This window comes from Doryrhamphus excisus, chromosome 6 (genome assembly GCF_030265055.1).
Source record: "Doryrhamphus excisus isolate RoL2022-K1 chromosome 6, RoL_Dexc_1.0, whole genome shotgun sequence".
NCBI classification, from domain to species: domain Eukaryota; kingdom Metazoa; phylum Chordata; class Actinopteri; order Syngnathiformes; family Syngnathidae; genus Doryrhamphus; species Doryrhamphus excisus.
The window spans coordinates 21,802,957-21,815,536 of record NC_080471.1 but is presented as its reverse complement, the minus strand read 5'-3'; the positions used below and the strand labels follow the sequence as shown (position 1 = coordinate 21,815,536).

Genomic DNA, 12,580 nt, shown 5'->3' with positions numbered 1-12,580 from the left:
ATATTGTGGTTAAAGTCGTGAGCGATGCAACAACTATTGTAAAAATGATGATCTAGTGAGAAATACAGCGCAGTACCGTCAACCAGTCATGCAGCACTTTAATGCCACTGGGGAAAGAGGGAGGGAAATGAGAAGGCTTGTGATGAATGTGGTGAGTATCACTCCCACACTGGAATCCATAAAGGATTTTAGTTTATATTTCGAGCCGTTGCAAGATTGCAGGCATTATCAAGAAGTGACCTGATTTGATTTATATGTCATTAATCTCTCACTCTCTGTTTCTCGTTCTTTTTTTTTTTTTCTTTTTGAAGAGTAGAACACACGGCAACCTTCCCCCTTTGTAATATATGCCTCTCATTCTACAATCTCCATCATCATTCCTTCTGCGTATCATGTGGAATGAAAGCAGTAAGTCACCGTTCACATTACAATAAGCAGATACTCAAGCATCGTCCCCGTCTCATTTTCATCACCACCTGAATTATGCTTTGTTATTTTGTAAAGAGAACAAACAAAAAGAAAAGAAAAGATGCTTTATGCATCGGGGAAAAAAATCTCCTAAAGTAAATAATAGAGTTTTCAGTTATTTTCTGAATTACGTTGGAGAAAAGAATATTAAATCGATTGGGGATCTGTATTTGGTAAGGTTGATTCGGTGATTCTGTATTTTCCTTTAAGGTATTCATTTACTCGACAATGATTTATGATAAAAATGACTTTAATAAGGTATCACACAATCAAACGGATGTAATGAACGGCTCACTCTGTGCTTGTCTAAAACAAAAGGTGCTAATCTCCACATCATTTGGATGACACATTCGTACTGACAGATACTATTCATCATCTTGCTATATTTGAGAAATACTTCCCTTACTAAATTGTATTTGCTGCAGTTACACATTGTGAATGTAATTATATATCTGTATTCAAGTAATATTTTCTGGTCCTTCAGTTGGGATATGATGATTAATCTTTCTGTGTATCAAATCTGGCAAAAAGTATTTTTTTTAAATTCATGATTATGTAAAACACTCTTTTTGCAATAATAATAATAATAATAATAATAATAATAATAATAATAATAATAATAATAATAATAATAATAATAATAATAATAATAATAATAATAATAATAATAATAATAATAATAATAATAATTATTATTATTATTATTATTATTATTATTATTATTATTATTATTATTATTATTATTATTATTATTATTATAAAATACAGATTAAAACTATGAATAATAACAATTATTATATAATTATTTGTAATAATAATAATAATTATTATTATTTTTATTTTTTAATTATTATTATTATTATTATTTTTTGCCAGCACCTTGAAAAAATGTTATGAGATGATGTTGTGCTGTATTCACTGCACAGAGCAAATTGTGTTCAAATTGCAACAATTGTATACTTAACTAAAATATTTACTTTGGACTTCTGACTACCTCAATGAAACCTATGTAAGTTTTGATATGAATAATAACTTTTGTCATGATATTGCACTTTTCTTTATTTGGATATCTGTCATGACATTATTACCAAATCAGTATAACATTGAAGCCTTTTTGCAGAGAAAGTTAATTTATTTTTAAGTACAGCATGTGGGCAACTATAATATGTACCCCTAAGCTTGTAAGGCAGCCTCTTTACTTTATCAGCAGGAATTTAAGCCCTTTTAAAGTTTTAGTGGAGTCACCCAGGAATTGTTAGTCTGAAAAGCTATGTCATCCTCACCTGGGGTTTCATCTATAAAGGTTCCAAAAAACAAAACTGGGCCAGAAAAAAAGCGTATGCCTCTTTTTCTGCCAATGTTTTGATTTTCTAAAAAAAAAAAAAAAAACAAGTTGGCAGGAAAATGTGCATACCTACACGCAGAGCTGTTTTATGCAGATTTTGGACACAGTGAGAACGACAGACTCAAATGGGGACAAGATGAAATGAAGCCAAATGGCTCACACACATTTAATTCCTTGTTATATCAAATGTAAATTATTAATGAGATTCATCACAAAAACACATTATTTGTGCCGTTTGGAAAATCAAGTGCTTTTATTTGTACAAAGTGTATACTTGTATACCGTATCATAACGGCTGAATCCCCTTTCAGTTTTAAAGATATACATAACCTGATCAGGCCATGAAATTATCATCATAATTATTCAAACAATACCATTGGCTGTAATATACCAGCTATTTACTGTACATGATTATTTTTGGCATGATGTGAGTGAATTAATGTGATTGCTGTCCAACAGCCATCCAAAAAGTCAGCTTGATTTTGAGACAGCACTCAAAATGTACCATCAAATCAAATAATCAGATTTACATATTCTGTCTAAAAAGGTACAAGAGTGAGCATCACTCAGCTGAACGGCTAGTTTTAGTAATCAAGTCACTGAAATAAGTTTTAATGCAAAAGCATGGTATTTGTCATAATAATTCAAAAAGAGGTTCCCGCACACTGTGTCGCTCTCATTCATTAGTTTATGTAGATAACGTTTCAGTCCGTTTGACCTTCATCAGACATATTAAATCCCATCTCCGCCCGACACACATATACGTATGTATGTCCCCGATGGGTGCAGTCAACCAATCCGGGGACTTAAGGGGCGACCTTTTTTTTTTATGAGTATCACCTGTCAAAAGGCAATAACATTCATTTAAGAGGTGAACAGATTTTAACATAATATGAAAAAAAATTTTTATGCATAATTCAATTCAAACACAACACAAACAGACTGAAACGTTATCTAAATAAACTAATGAATGAGAGCGACACAGTGTGCGGGAACCTCTTTTTTAACTCTTTTTTTTGGCTATGTCTGCTTCCTACGCACGTGTGCATCTTCAAGTGTGCTGAGACTCTGCATTCACATTTGTCAAAATAATAATAAAAAAAAAACATGGAGAATTGACAACATATCGAAAGTCCTTGACAATAAAAAAATTACAACAACTGGCATGCTTGGTAATATGTAGCTAATCAATAATTCAATAATTCACCTTACGACCTATGTTCCCAAAGTACATGACGTGTACATGTCATATTGTAAAATATTGTCTGCTAAGTGTGTCTTGGGCTTCTTAGTGGTGCCGTGACTAATTAGTGCATTTTCTGAGCTGTGTGAGCCTGTAATTTGTTTCTTGGATACACTGACTATGTTAGAAAGCCCGCAATTTGAATGTTTACGTTTTTTTATCCTTCATTCATAATGTGTTTTTCTCACTTACGGCCTTAGTTGTGTGTCATGTGACACAGATTGAGATGTATGTGCATGACTTTTTCCGACATTGCACAGACCTTTATTTTCTATTCTTCCTTTCACATCGTCTCTGGTCACAGATGTTAATGTTGTGCTTAAATGGAGCTGAGGTTTAATAATGTTGTTAGCACTGTGCTGCTTTCTTATTTGGTGCAGTATAGCATGCTATGGGAGCTCATGTGATCATTTTGCTCAGTTAAAAGCCTCATACTGAGTTATATAATTTCTGTGTTTTATGTGCATTTGTTTTTATAATTATTTGTAATTATTATGTTTACGTGTAGCATTTGAATTGTTATTCGGTTGTGCTTTTTATACCATATAGTTGCAATCCAGAATCCAAGAAAAAAAGCATGACTTCTTATAAATAATAATAATAACAGCTACTACAGCACAGTCGAGCTGGTGAACTTCTCAAATTAATAAATGCATTAATTATGTTGTAAGGCTGAGCGTTTAGCGTGCGGGCCTCACAGTTAGAGACCCGAGTTCAATTCTATCGCTGTGTGGACTTTGCATGGGTTTTCTCCGGGTACTCCGATTTCCTCCCACATTCCAAAAACATGCTAGGTTAATTGGCGACTCCAAATTGTCCATAGGTATGAATGTGAGTGTGAATGGTTGTTTGTCTATATGTGCCCTGTGATTGGCTGGCGACCAGTCCAGGGTGTACCCCGCTTCTCTTTATGTGTTTTTTTTTTTTTTTTTCAAATGCAGGAGTAGGGATTACATGGTTTCAGGTCAGATGTCAAAAAGATGGCTACACAAACAAGAACAGTAACTTCAAGGCTCAAAGGGAAATGCTCACTCTTCTAAGATAAAGTGGCATGCTGTTCTCGGGGCTATTAGATGTAAAACAGCATAATGAGTGTACGTTCTATTCTACATTTTATTACCAACTCATATAAACACCATCATTTCATGTCATTTGTTCTATTTTGCATAGTTTTCTTACAATTCATAGTTTGGCAGAGTCTGCATCAGTCAGCCCAAGTCGGAGATAGTCTGTGTTAGTGTATAATGTGTAAAGGCTACATTTGTATAAGAGCAACAGCCCTGACAAGACCACAATTACAATCATTATCAACATGTTTGAATATTTTTCCAGCCACATCGACGCACAATCAGATCGTGTGTACGGAACACGGACCCAATTTGCCAACAACCTATAAAAAAAACGAGTTGGTGGGCGTTGTTTGTGAGTGAGAGAAGGATGGAACGCAAGATTGACAGGCGGATTGATGCGGCTCTTGCAGACTCTCTTCATCAGTCCATTGTGGTGAAGAGGGAAGCTGAGCCGAACGGCAAAGCTCTCAATTTACTGGTTGAACTAAGATCCTACCCTTACCTACGGTCATGGTCAAAGCTCTCAATTTACCAGTCAATCTACCTTCCTATCCTTACTTATGGTCATGAACTTTGGGTAGTGACTGAAAGGAGAAGATTGCCGGTACAAGCGGCTGAAAATAGTTTTCTCCATAGGATGGCTGGGCCCTCATTTAGAGATAAGGTGTGAAGCACTGTCGTCCACAAGAAACTCATGGTAGAACCACTTCTCTTCCGCATTGAGAGGAGCCAGATGAGGTGGCTCGGGTATCTGGTTAGGACGCCTCGAGGACTCTGCCCTGGGAATGTTCAAGGCACGTCCGAATAGATGGATGCCTTGGGAAACACCCAGAACAAGTTGCTCAACTGGCCTGAAAACACCCTGAGATCCGCCAAGAGGAGCTGGACGAAGTGGGAGAGGAAAGTCTGAGCTTCTCTAATTAGGCTGCTGCCTCCGTGGCCCGACCTCGGATAAGCAGAAGAATATGGTTGGATGGAGTTGGTGGCACACAAATTATTTGGGTCAACGTATCTATTTGAGTATAATATAACTTAATTCGTACAGCGTACAGCATGTTTGATTCACCCCAACTCCTTCAGTGAATAGAGTCCATAGTGCCTGTTGACTCCACGACTTGACCCACAACTGTGTTCAATTTTCAGTTGCAACAGCGAGCCGCTTCTCTAGACTTCAGTCTTGTAGACGCGTTTGCTCTCACAAGAATTTGTGCTAGAGTTTATACATTCAGTCCGCTTCAGTTGCTTTGGCAAATCATGCAGTCTGTAATCATCCATTGCAGTCGTTAAACGTGTGATCTCCAGTCTTTCACTTCTCGTAAAATTGTCGTGTGCATTCAGTCTTTTCTAAATCTGGAATGACAGAACAAAAACTGCGTACTGCGTCCCCAGTTTAACCGAGGTCTTGTACGGATGCTCAATAGTCATTTTATAGGATTGCTGGAAAATACATGGATCAAAACAACCTCAACAGTAACTGCTGAACTAAAAGGACTTCAAGGACTACACACTTCACACAGACAAGACATAGCTTTGTAAAATATCGAGTCAAGCGTTGAAATATTAAGAAGAAGTAGGGCAGGTCTAACAATACCTGGTAAAACTGGTCAGAGAGGAATAATGACAAAAATACATTGTGTGTAAAACTCATATGTTTTAATGCCGTACTCCAATTCTATTTTATGATTACAAATAATGAAGTTAATGATGCATTTGATTGGCACGTCTGCACCACAGCCATGTGGTTCTGTTGAGTTTGAATGTTCTGTCTGTTCTGGTGTGGGTTTTGTCCTGGGACTTCAGTTGGTTACGGTGTTCCCCCACTCTTGATCAAGTCCACCAGGATACAAAGACAACATCGGAAGCTCCAAAATGTCTGTTTTGGTTACACTTGGTGTTAGAAACACTCTGTTAAAGCATTTATTTTGACATGTGCTTCAACTAATGTAAATATTTTCCTTTCTTTTATTTCCAGTTGGCCCAATCATCTTTCCAAAGAGCGGAAGACCAGTCAGTGAATTATGAATGTTAAACAAGATGACCTCCTCTCAGCAGCAGCAGATGATGCGAGGTCCTAGGTGGAACCGGGCCTTGTCCGACCCTTTGTTTGTACTACTCCTGGCCCTACAGCTGTTGGTGGTTGCGGGTCTGGTACGTGCTCAGACGTGCCCCTCTGTCTGCTCCTGTAGTAATCAGTTCAGCAAAGTCATCTGCACACGGAGGGGCCTGCGAGAGGTCCCTGATGGCATTTCTACCAACACACGCTACCTAAATCTGCAAGAAAATTTAATACAGGTCATTAAAGTGGACAGCTTCAAGCACCTAAGACATTTGGAGATCCTGCAGCTGAGTAAAAACCACATACGCAAAATTGAACTTGGAGCTTTCAATGGACTCGCTAGCCTCAACACCCTGGAGCTTTTTGACAACCGCCTAACCACAATCCCAAATGGGGCATTTGAGTACCTGTCCAAACTAAAGGAGCTTTGGTTGAGGAATAACCCCATAGAGAGCATCCCCTCCTATGCTTTCAACAGGGTGCCCTCATTACGACGGCTGGACCTTGGGGAGCTTAAAAGGCTCTCCTACATATCTGAGGGGGCCTTTGAAGGGCTGAGCAATCTTCGCTACTTAAATCTGGGAATGTGCAATCTGAAGGAAATCCCCAACCTTATTCCTCTGGTGAAGCTGGATGAACTGGAGATGTCAGGGAACCAGCTATCTGTCATACGTCCCGGCTCTTTTAAAGGGCTCATCCATCTGCAGAAGCTATGGATGATGCATGCACAGATTCAGACTATAGAAAGGAACTCATTTGATGATCTCCAATCGCTAGTGGAGCTTAATTTAGCCCACAACAACCTTACGCTATTGCCCCATGATCTTTTCACTCCTTTGCATCATCTGGAGAGGGTGCATTTGCACCACAACCCATGGAACTGTAACTGTGACATCCTCTGGTTGAGCTGGTGGCTGAAGGAGATGGTACCAGCAAACACTAGCTGCTGTGCCCGCTGTAGCTCACCATCTAACCACAAAGGGCGTTACATTGGCGAACTGGATCAAAACTATTTCCACTGTTATGCTCCTGTTATTGTGGAGCCCCCTGCTGACCTAAATGTGACGGAGGGGAGCGCTGCGGAATTGAAATGTCGAGCCAGCTCTTTGACCTCGGTGAGTTGGATTACACCCAATGGTTCCATCATGACGCACGGTGCGTACAAGGTCAGAATCTCAGTCCTGACTGACGGCACTCTGAACTTCACCAATGTTACCATGCAGGACACTGGTACGTATACATGCATGGTAAGTAATTCAGCTGGCAACACGACGGCATCCGCCACACTCAACGTGTCCTCCACTGAGAACAGCAGCTTCAGCTACTTCACCACAGTAACGGTAGAGACAATAGAAACGCCACATCACGAAGACTTCACCACGATTGTGCAGCAGAAAGTGGGCCCTACTCCATCTGCTCGTACATGGAAATCTATTTCACCCATCTCCACAACTACCACCACAGTCCAGACCCCTCTTTCTACCCGTGCCACAGAGAAGACATACACCGTCCCTGTGACTGAATTTGGTGGGGAAGGCTCACTGAATGGCTTGGATGAGGTCATGAAGACAACCAAGATTATTATCGGCTGCTTTGTTGCAATCACACTCATGGCAGCTGTCATGCTTATCATCTTCTACAAGATGCGCAAACAGCACCACCAGCAGAACCACCACGCGCCCACTCGCACAATTGAGATCATCAATGTGGACGAGGACTGTGTAACGGGTGGACCGGGCATGGAGAGCCACCTGACTTTGCCTCCTCTTGAACATGAGCACCTCAACCATTATAACACATATAAAACTGCCTACAACCATGCCTCCACTATCAACTCCATACACAGCTCAGCGCATGAACCTTTGTTAATCCGGGCCAGCTCAAAAGACAATGTACAAGAGACCCAAATCTGAACTTCTTTTTTTCCCCATGTAATGGAATTACATCAAGACTTTCCGGACAGTATATGTTTCAAATTTGGTTTTTGAGGAGATGGCTCAAACACGGATAAATCTCTGCGTGTTTGAAAATTCAATGGTCGGTGATGTTTATTCAATGACTTTGGTAATTAGGGTATGTCTGTTACAAAAAGTGTCTTTACAAAACAAAAGTTATTTATTTAAGAAAAAAAAAACATTGTTGTTAAATCAAGAAAAACACCTGGTGTATTCTACAATATTTTTTCTTCGCACCTAATTGATGTTTTTTTTTCTTCCCTTTTCGCTCATGTTGGTTCTTTCGCTCATGTTGGTTGACTGACTGAAATGAATTACGAAAGTTGTTGATATTAAGTCAATTGAAGACTTTTATTTTTCCCGACAAAAGTAGAGCAGATTCGATTTTTTTTTCCCTCCAGCTGTGGAGTAAGTGGTGAAGTGTTTTATGATCATATGGAAAGTATATGATATTTTCAATATTAAGTGTTCGGCAGAAATAATTCACATGACTGTGTCAAATAAATAATATTCCCCCTATTTTCATGTTATGAAAGTTGAGGACAACATCTGCAATATTAAAAATTACACTGTAATTCTAAAAAAAAAAAGTTATAAACTAGACATCTATGCATATAATTTGCATAAATTTGGATTTTTTTTTTTTTATCAAGTGCCCAGCTTCCAAAACTTCTTGCATTTATTTATTTATATTTTACGATGTTACACCAATTGCAATAAACCCACTAAGACCTTAACAGGAAAGAGGCAAAGGCTTGGTACAATGGAATCATATTGGACCAAGGGTTCCCAACATGTCACCCATTTGCTACCCATACTTACATCCATCATTTGCAGTTAGTACATGTTTTTTTTTCTGCGGGTTTCAAACAACCTTTTCCAAGCACATACCCCTTACCTCATCGACAAAGCTGCAGGACTGCATGCTGTCAGAGGTAGACCAGTGAGCTTAAACCCTTTATACAGCTGTCTGACCGCATTGGCTGTAATCTGTGTGCCACATTTCCACATAGGCAGTACCTGGCAGCCCCACATCCACCCTACCCCTGCCAGCAACACAACTTGGCCGTGAGCAGCAGGTTTTGTGGCTTTAGGAGGCGGGGTGTGGGGGAGCGGGCACCAACCAGATGTTTGTGCTGTACCTGTCTTTCTCCCCCAACTCCATTTACATTTTAATTGATGTGCTCATGGGCATAGATCTGCAAGGGACTATTCCCTGGGAACAATTACAAAGAGCTTACCATAAAAAAAAAAATGCCAACTATCATGAACAGTGATAAATCCGGTCAAGCAACATTTACAGAAAATTATATTCAATCTTGTTTTCTAAAAATAATTATGTATGGTGTTGCTCTTTCTGTCACGATTAATTCAGTTTTGTTACTTTATTAAACATTATTCTAAGACCAGAAATACAGTATCTAACTTTGCTTGTAGTTTTAACTGTCCTCTCTGGGGTATTCAAGTGTAAATGTTAATTATTTCAACAAAATAATGCAAAGTTTTAACTTGCACAATTGTTTTAATGGAAATCACTGATGCATTACACTACACAATAAATGAATCACTGTCTGATCCATGAAAGCAGTTAATGGAGCAAAAATGCTAACTATTATTTTTTACTTTAATTTATTTACATGGATGAGCATACAATGTAGAGTCTGGAAAATTGGTCAAACATAAAAGGCCTTGTACTTTAAATAAATTTGAATAAGAGAGTGTAATCCCTTGCCAATTCACGCTTTGGATTGTGTGTCTTCCCCTCTATCACTATTTTTCAAAAACATATTAATGAATCATTGCTGTTTCATGGTTGAATATGGCCCGCTATTAGTCAAAAATATGCATAACATGCATATTTAAGCAAGCTTTACATATTTTTGCCTAAATTAAGCATTCCCAAGCATAAAAATGGCTAAATAAACTAAAATAAAAAATATATGAGGCAATCAGAAGATGCATTCAAAGACATAGACACTGGTCACGTGATGTCAGTCATGTTACATTGATGAAACAATAGCTGCTACAGGAAGTACAGTCCAGATAGAAAGTAAACACAAACAAGAAGTGCAAACGTGTGAATCTATATGTCTAATGTCTTATTTTCTCTTATTACGTCTACTATTTTGGGTAATACGAATGTAAAGGTGACTATACATGTGTTATTTCATGCCTAGAAGGTTCTAATAATGTTACAGACCATATTTAGAAGGTCATAATCACAGTTTTTGTATGATCTAACTACGAAAATATTCCATTATAAATAAGGAATCATACTTCGTGGAAATTATTTTATCACAGTCGGGTCGAGAACCAATTAACCGCGATGAATGAGATATTACTTTATATCCTTTTCACTGAGAAATAAACAAACATAGTCCAAAATTAACTTCCACAAACATCTAAAATTTTGTTTTATATAAACGTAGAGCACATCTGAGCATTTAATGTAACATCTGTTATATGTTTTATGATGACAAATGATTAGAAACATTCCATATCATTTGATGGAACTTGCTGACCAGTACAAAACTTTCAGGCTCACAAAAACAATCATTGAAGTTATTAAGATTGTTTAAAAATGAACTGAATACACCTTAAATAATATGTGAGGGGTGTTCCGATCGCTTTTCCGATTGCTTTAAAATGCCGATCCCGTCCCCAGATCAGCTCCGCCCTCGCTGCAACATTCAGAACAACCATGTCTGCCGTGTGTGTGACTTCCTGTCTATAAGTTTCGCACCCAGCAAAAATGGTCTCACTGGAATGGCGCTTGTGCAGCATTTGGGGGCGAGCAGAGTGTTTTTTTAATTTGAGGCTAACGATGTGATCATCCGTCCGGCAGCGGCTAAAGCCCCAGTCCCAACCCACTGTAATTGCAATTGTGGGCAAATTGTGGGATCATTTCGAGTGAGTGTTTGTGCCACGCTTGAAACACGTGATGTGCACACAGATTTCATCAGTGGTGCCAAGCGTGATTGGCTCCATTTGCCGTTCAGAAGGCAGCAGATGCGGCTGGAGGGGCTCAGCAGAAGCGGGCGAGCCTGCTTTTCATTCATGTTGTCAGTCAATGATGTGAGAAGACTAGAAATAAATGCATTGTGAAATACAAAACATGAGTTGTGGATACTAGTATTAAGTTCATGCTCTGGTAAAAGGAGCATATCGGCTTTGTTTGACAAATCGTATCGGCAGCATAAACCCTGATCAGAACATCCCTCATATAAATATATACATATTATTAAATATTTGTTTTTGCGCTTCCAGGTTTATGGAGGCAGCAGTGATGAATATGAGCACTTTTGGGTGCAAAGCCAGATGCTAATGAGTCTACCCAGCATGCCCACTGTTTGTATCAATAGTGTCTAGAATAAAAATATTAATGTTAAGCTGATAATATGTTTTACCCAATTTGAAGGAAACACTAATAGATTTGATGTGAGTGTGCTGCATATAAAACAAATGTGTTATATAAATGACTAATTAAGACATTTCAGGTCCCCAGACAATTTTGCTCAAATTAAGCTAGACTAATGAATTACCCTATGTGCTTTCTGACATCCAAACATCATCGCATTGCACTTCTAATTTTCTTAATTTCTTTGACATTCCGGATCTTGGATGTTAATGTGACAATTATAATATTTTTTTTGTCTCTTAAACTCCACTTATGGTTTTTAGTTGAAGGTGATTTGTTTGGGAATTTCAAAGCTGATTTTTTTTTTTACATTTTAGTCAAGCTCCATCATGTATGTAAGATATTGGACTATTTCGATCAGCATTTTTTTTACATAAGCAATTTTTGGAGAGGAAATGCAGTTGTAGTGGTAGATTTATACAAAAACACATTTTTGAGACTGCATCATTTAAAAAGGTCAATAACAAAGTGCTTTGTTGTCTGTTTTGTTTTGTTTTGTTTTTCCTTGTATCAACCAGCTGTCTAAAAAAAAGAAATGTGCTGTAAAAGACTAAGAGATTGATTTTCATGTAAGAATTATTTCATGACCTTTAAAAAGATATGGAGATCGATTATAGAGACCAGAGTTTGTAGTACATACACGAAATATGGTTAAAATAAACTTGTTGTTTTTTGTACTGTCTGCTCTTCTGTGTTGTATTAAACCCTTTTTTCAGGAACTTGCAGATATGAAATCTAAACTTGGTTGTTCTTTAAAAAAAAAAAAAAAAGTTGCATTTACATCCAATGCTGGATTATCGGATTTGTTGGTTTTCTGCATTTTTTTTTATATGAACAGCAATATTAATACAGCAGAACCTCCAAACTCCGAAATCATAATGGTTGTATAATATGAAATGTTATAAGCATTTTTTGCCTCATTATGTCACACAAATTGTGCATTAAGTATAAACGAAACATCAGCATGAGGAATGTAAACTGTGTCTGTTCTTGAAGGCAACCGGCTGTTTTTTGACATGACAAGT

At 37.9% G+C, this 12,580-nt stretch overlaps 1 protein-coding gene across 2 annotated transcripts in view; it reads left to right on the top strand.

The window, feature by feature from the left end:
* Window positions 1–12,247, top strand: part of lrrc4ca (leucine rich repeat containing 4C, genome duplicate a) — a 62,002-nt gene extending 49,755 nt beyond the window's left edge. For both annotated transcript variants that reach the window (XM_058074938.1, XM_058074937.1), the window contains one exon: window positions 6,099–12,247. In XM_058074938.1, the coding sequence (XP_057930921.1) occupies window positions 6,149–8,095 (1,947 nt within the window). In that variant the 5' untranslated portion in view covers window positions 6,099–6,148 and the 3' untranslated portion in view covers window positions 8,096–12,247. The remainder of the gene's footprint in view (window positions 1–6,098) is intronic.
* Window positions 12,248–12,580: the final 333 nt, after the last annotated feature.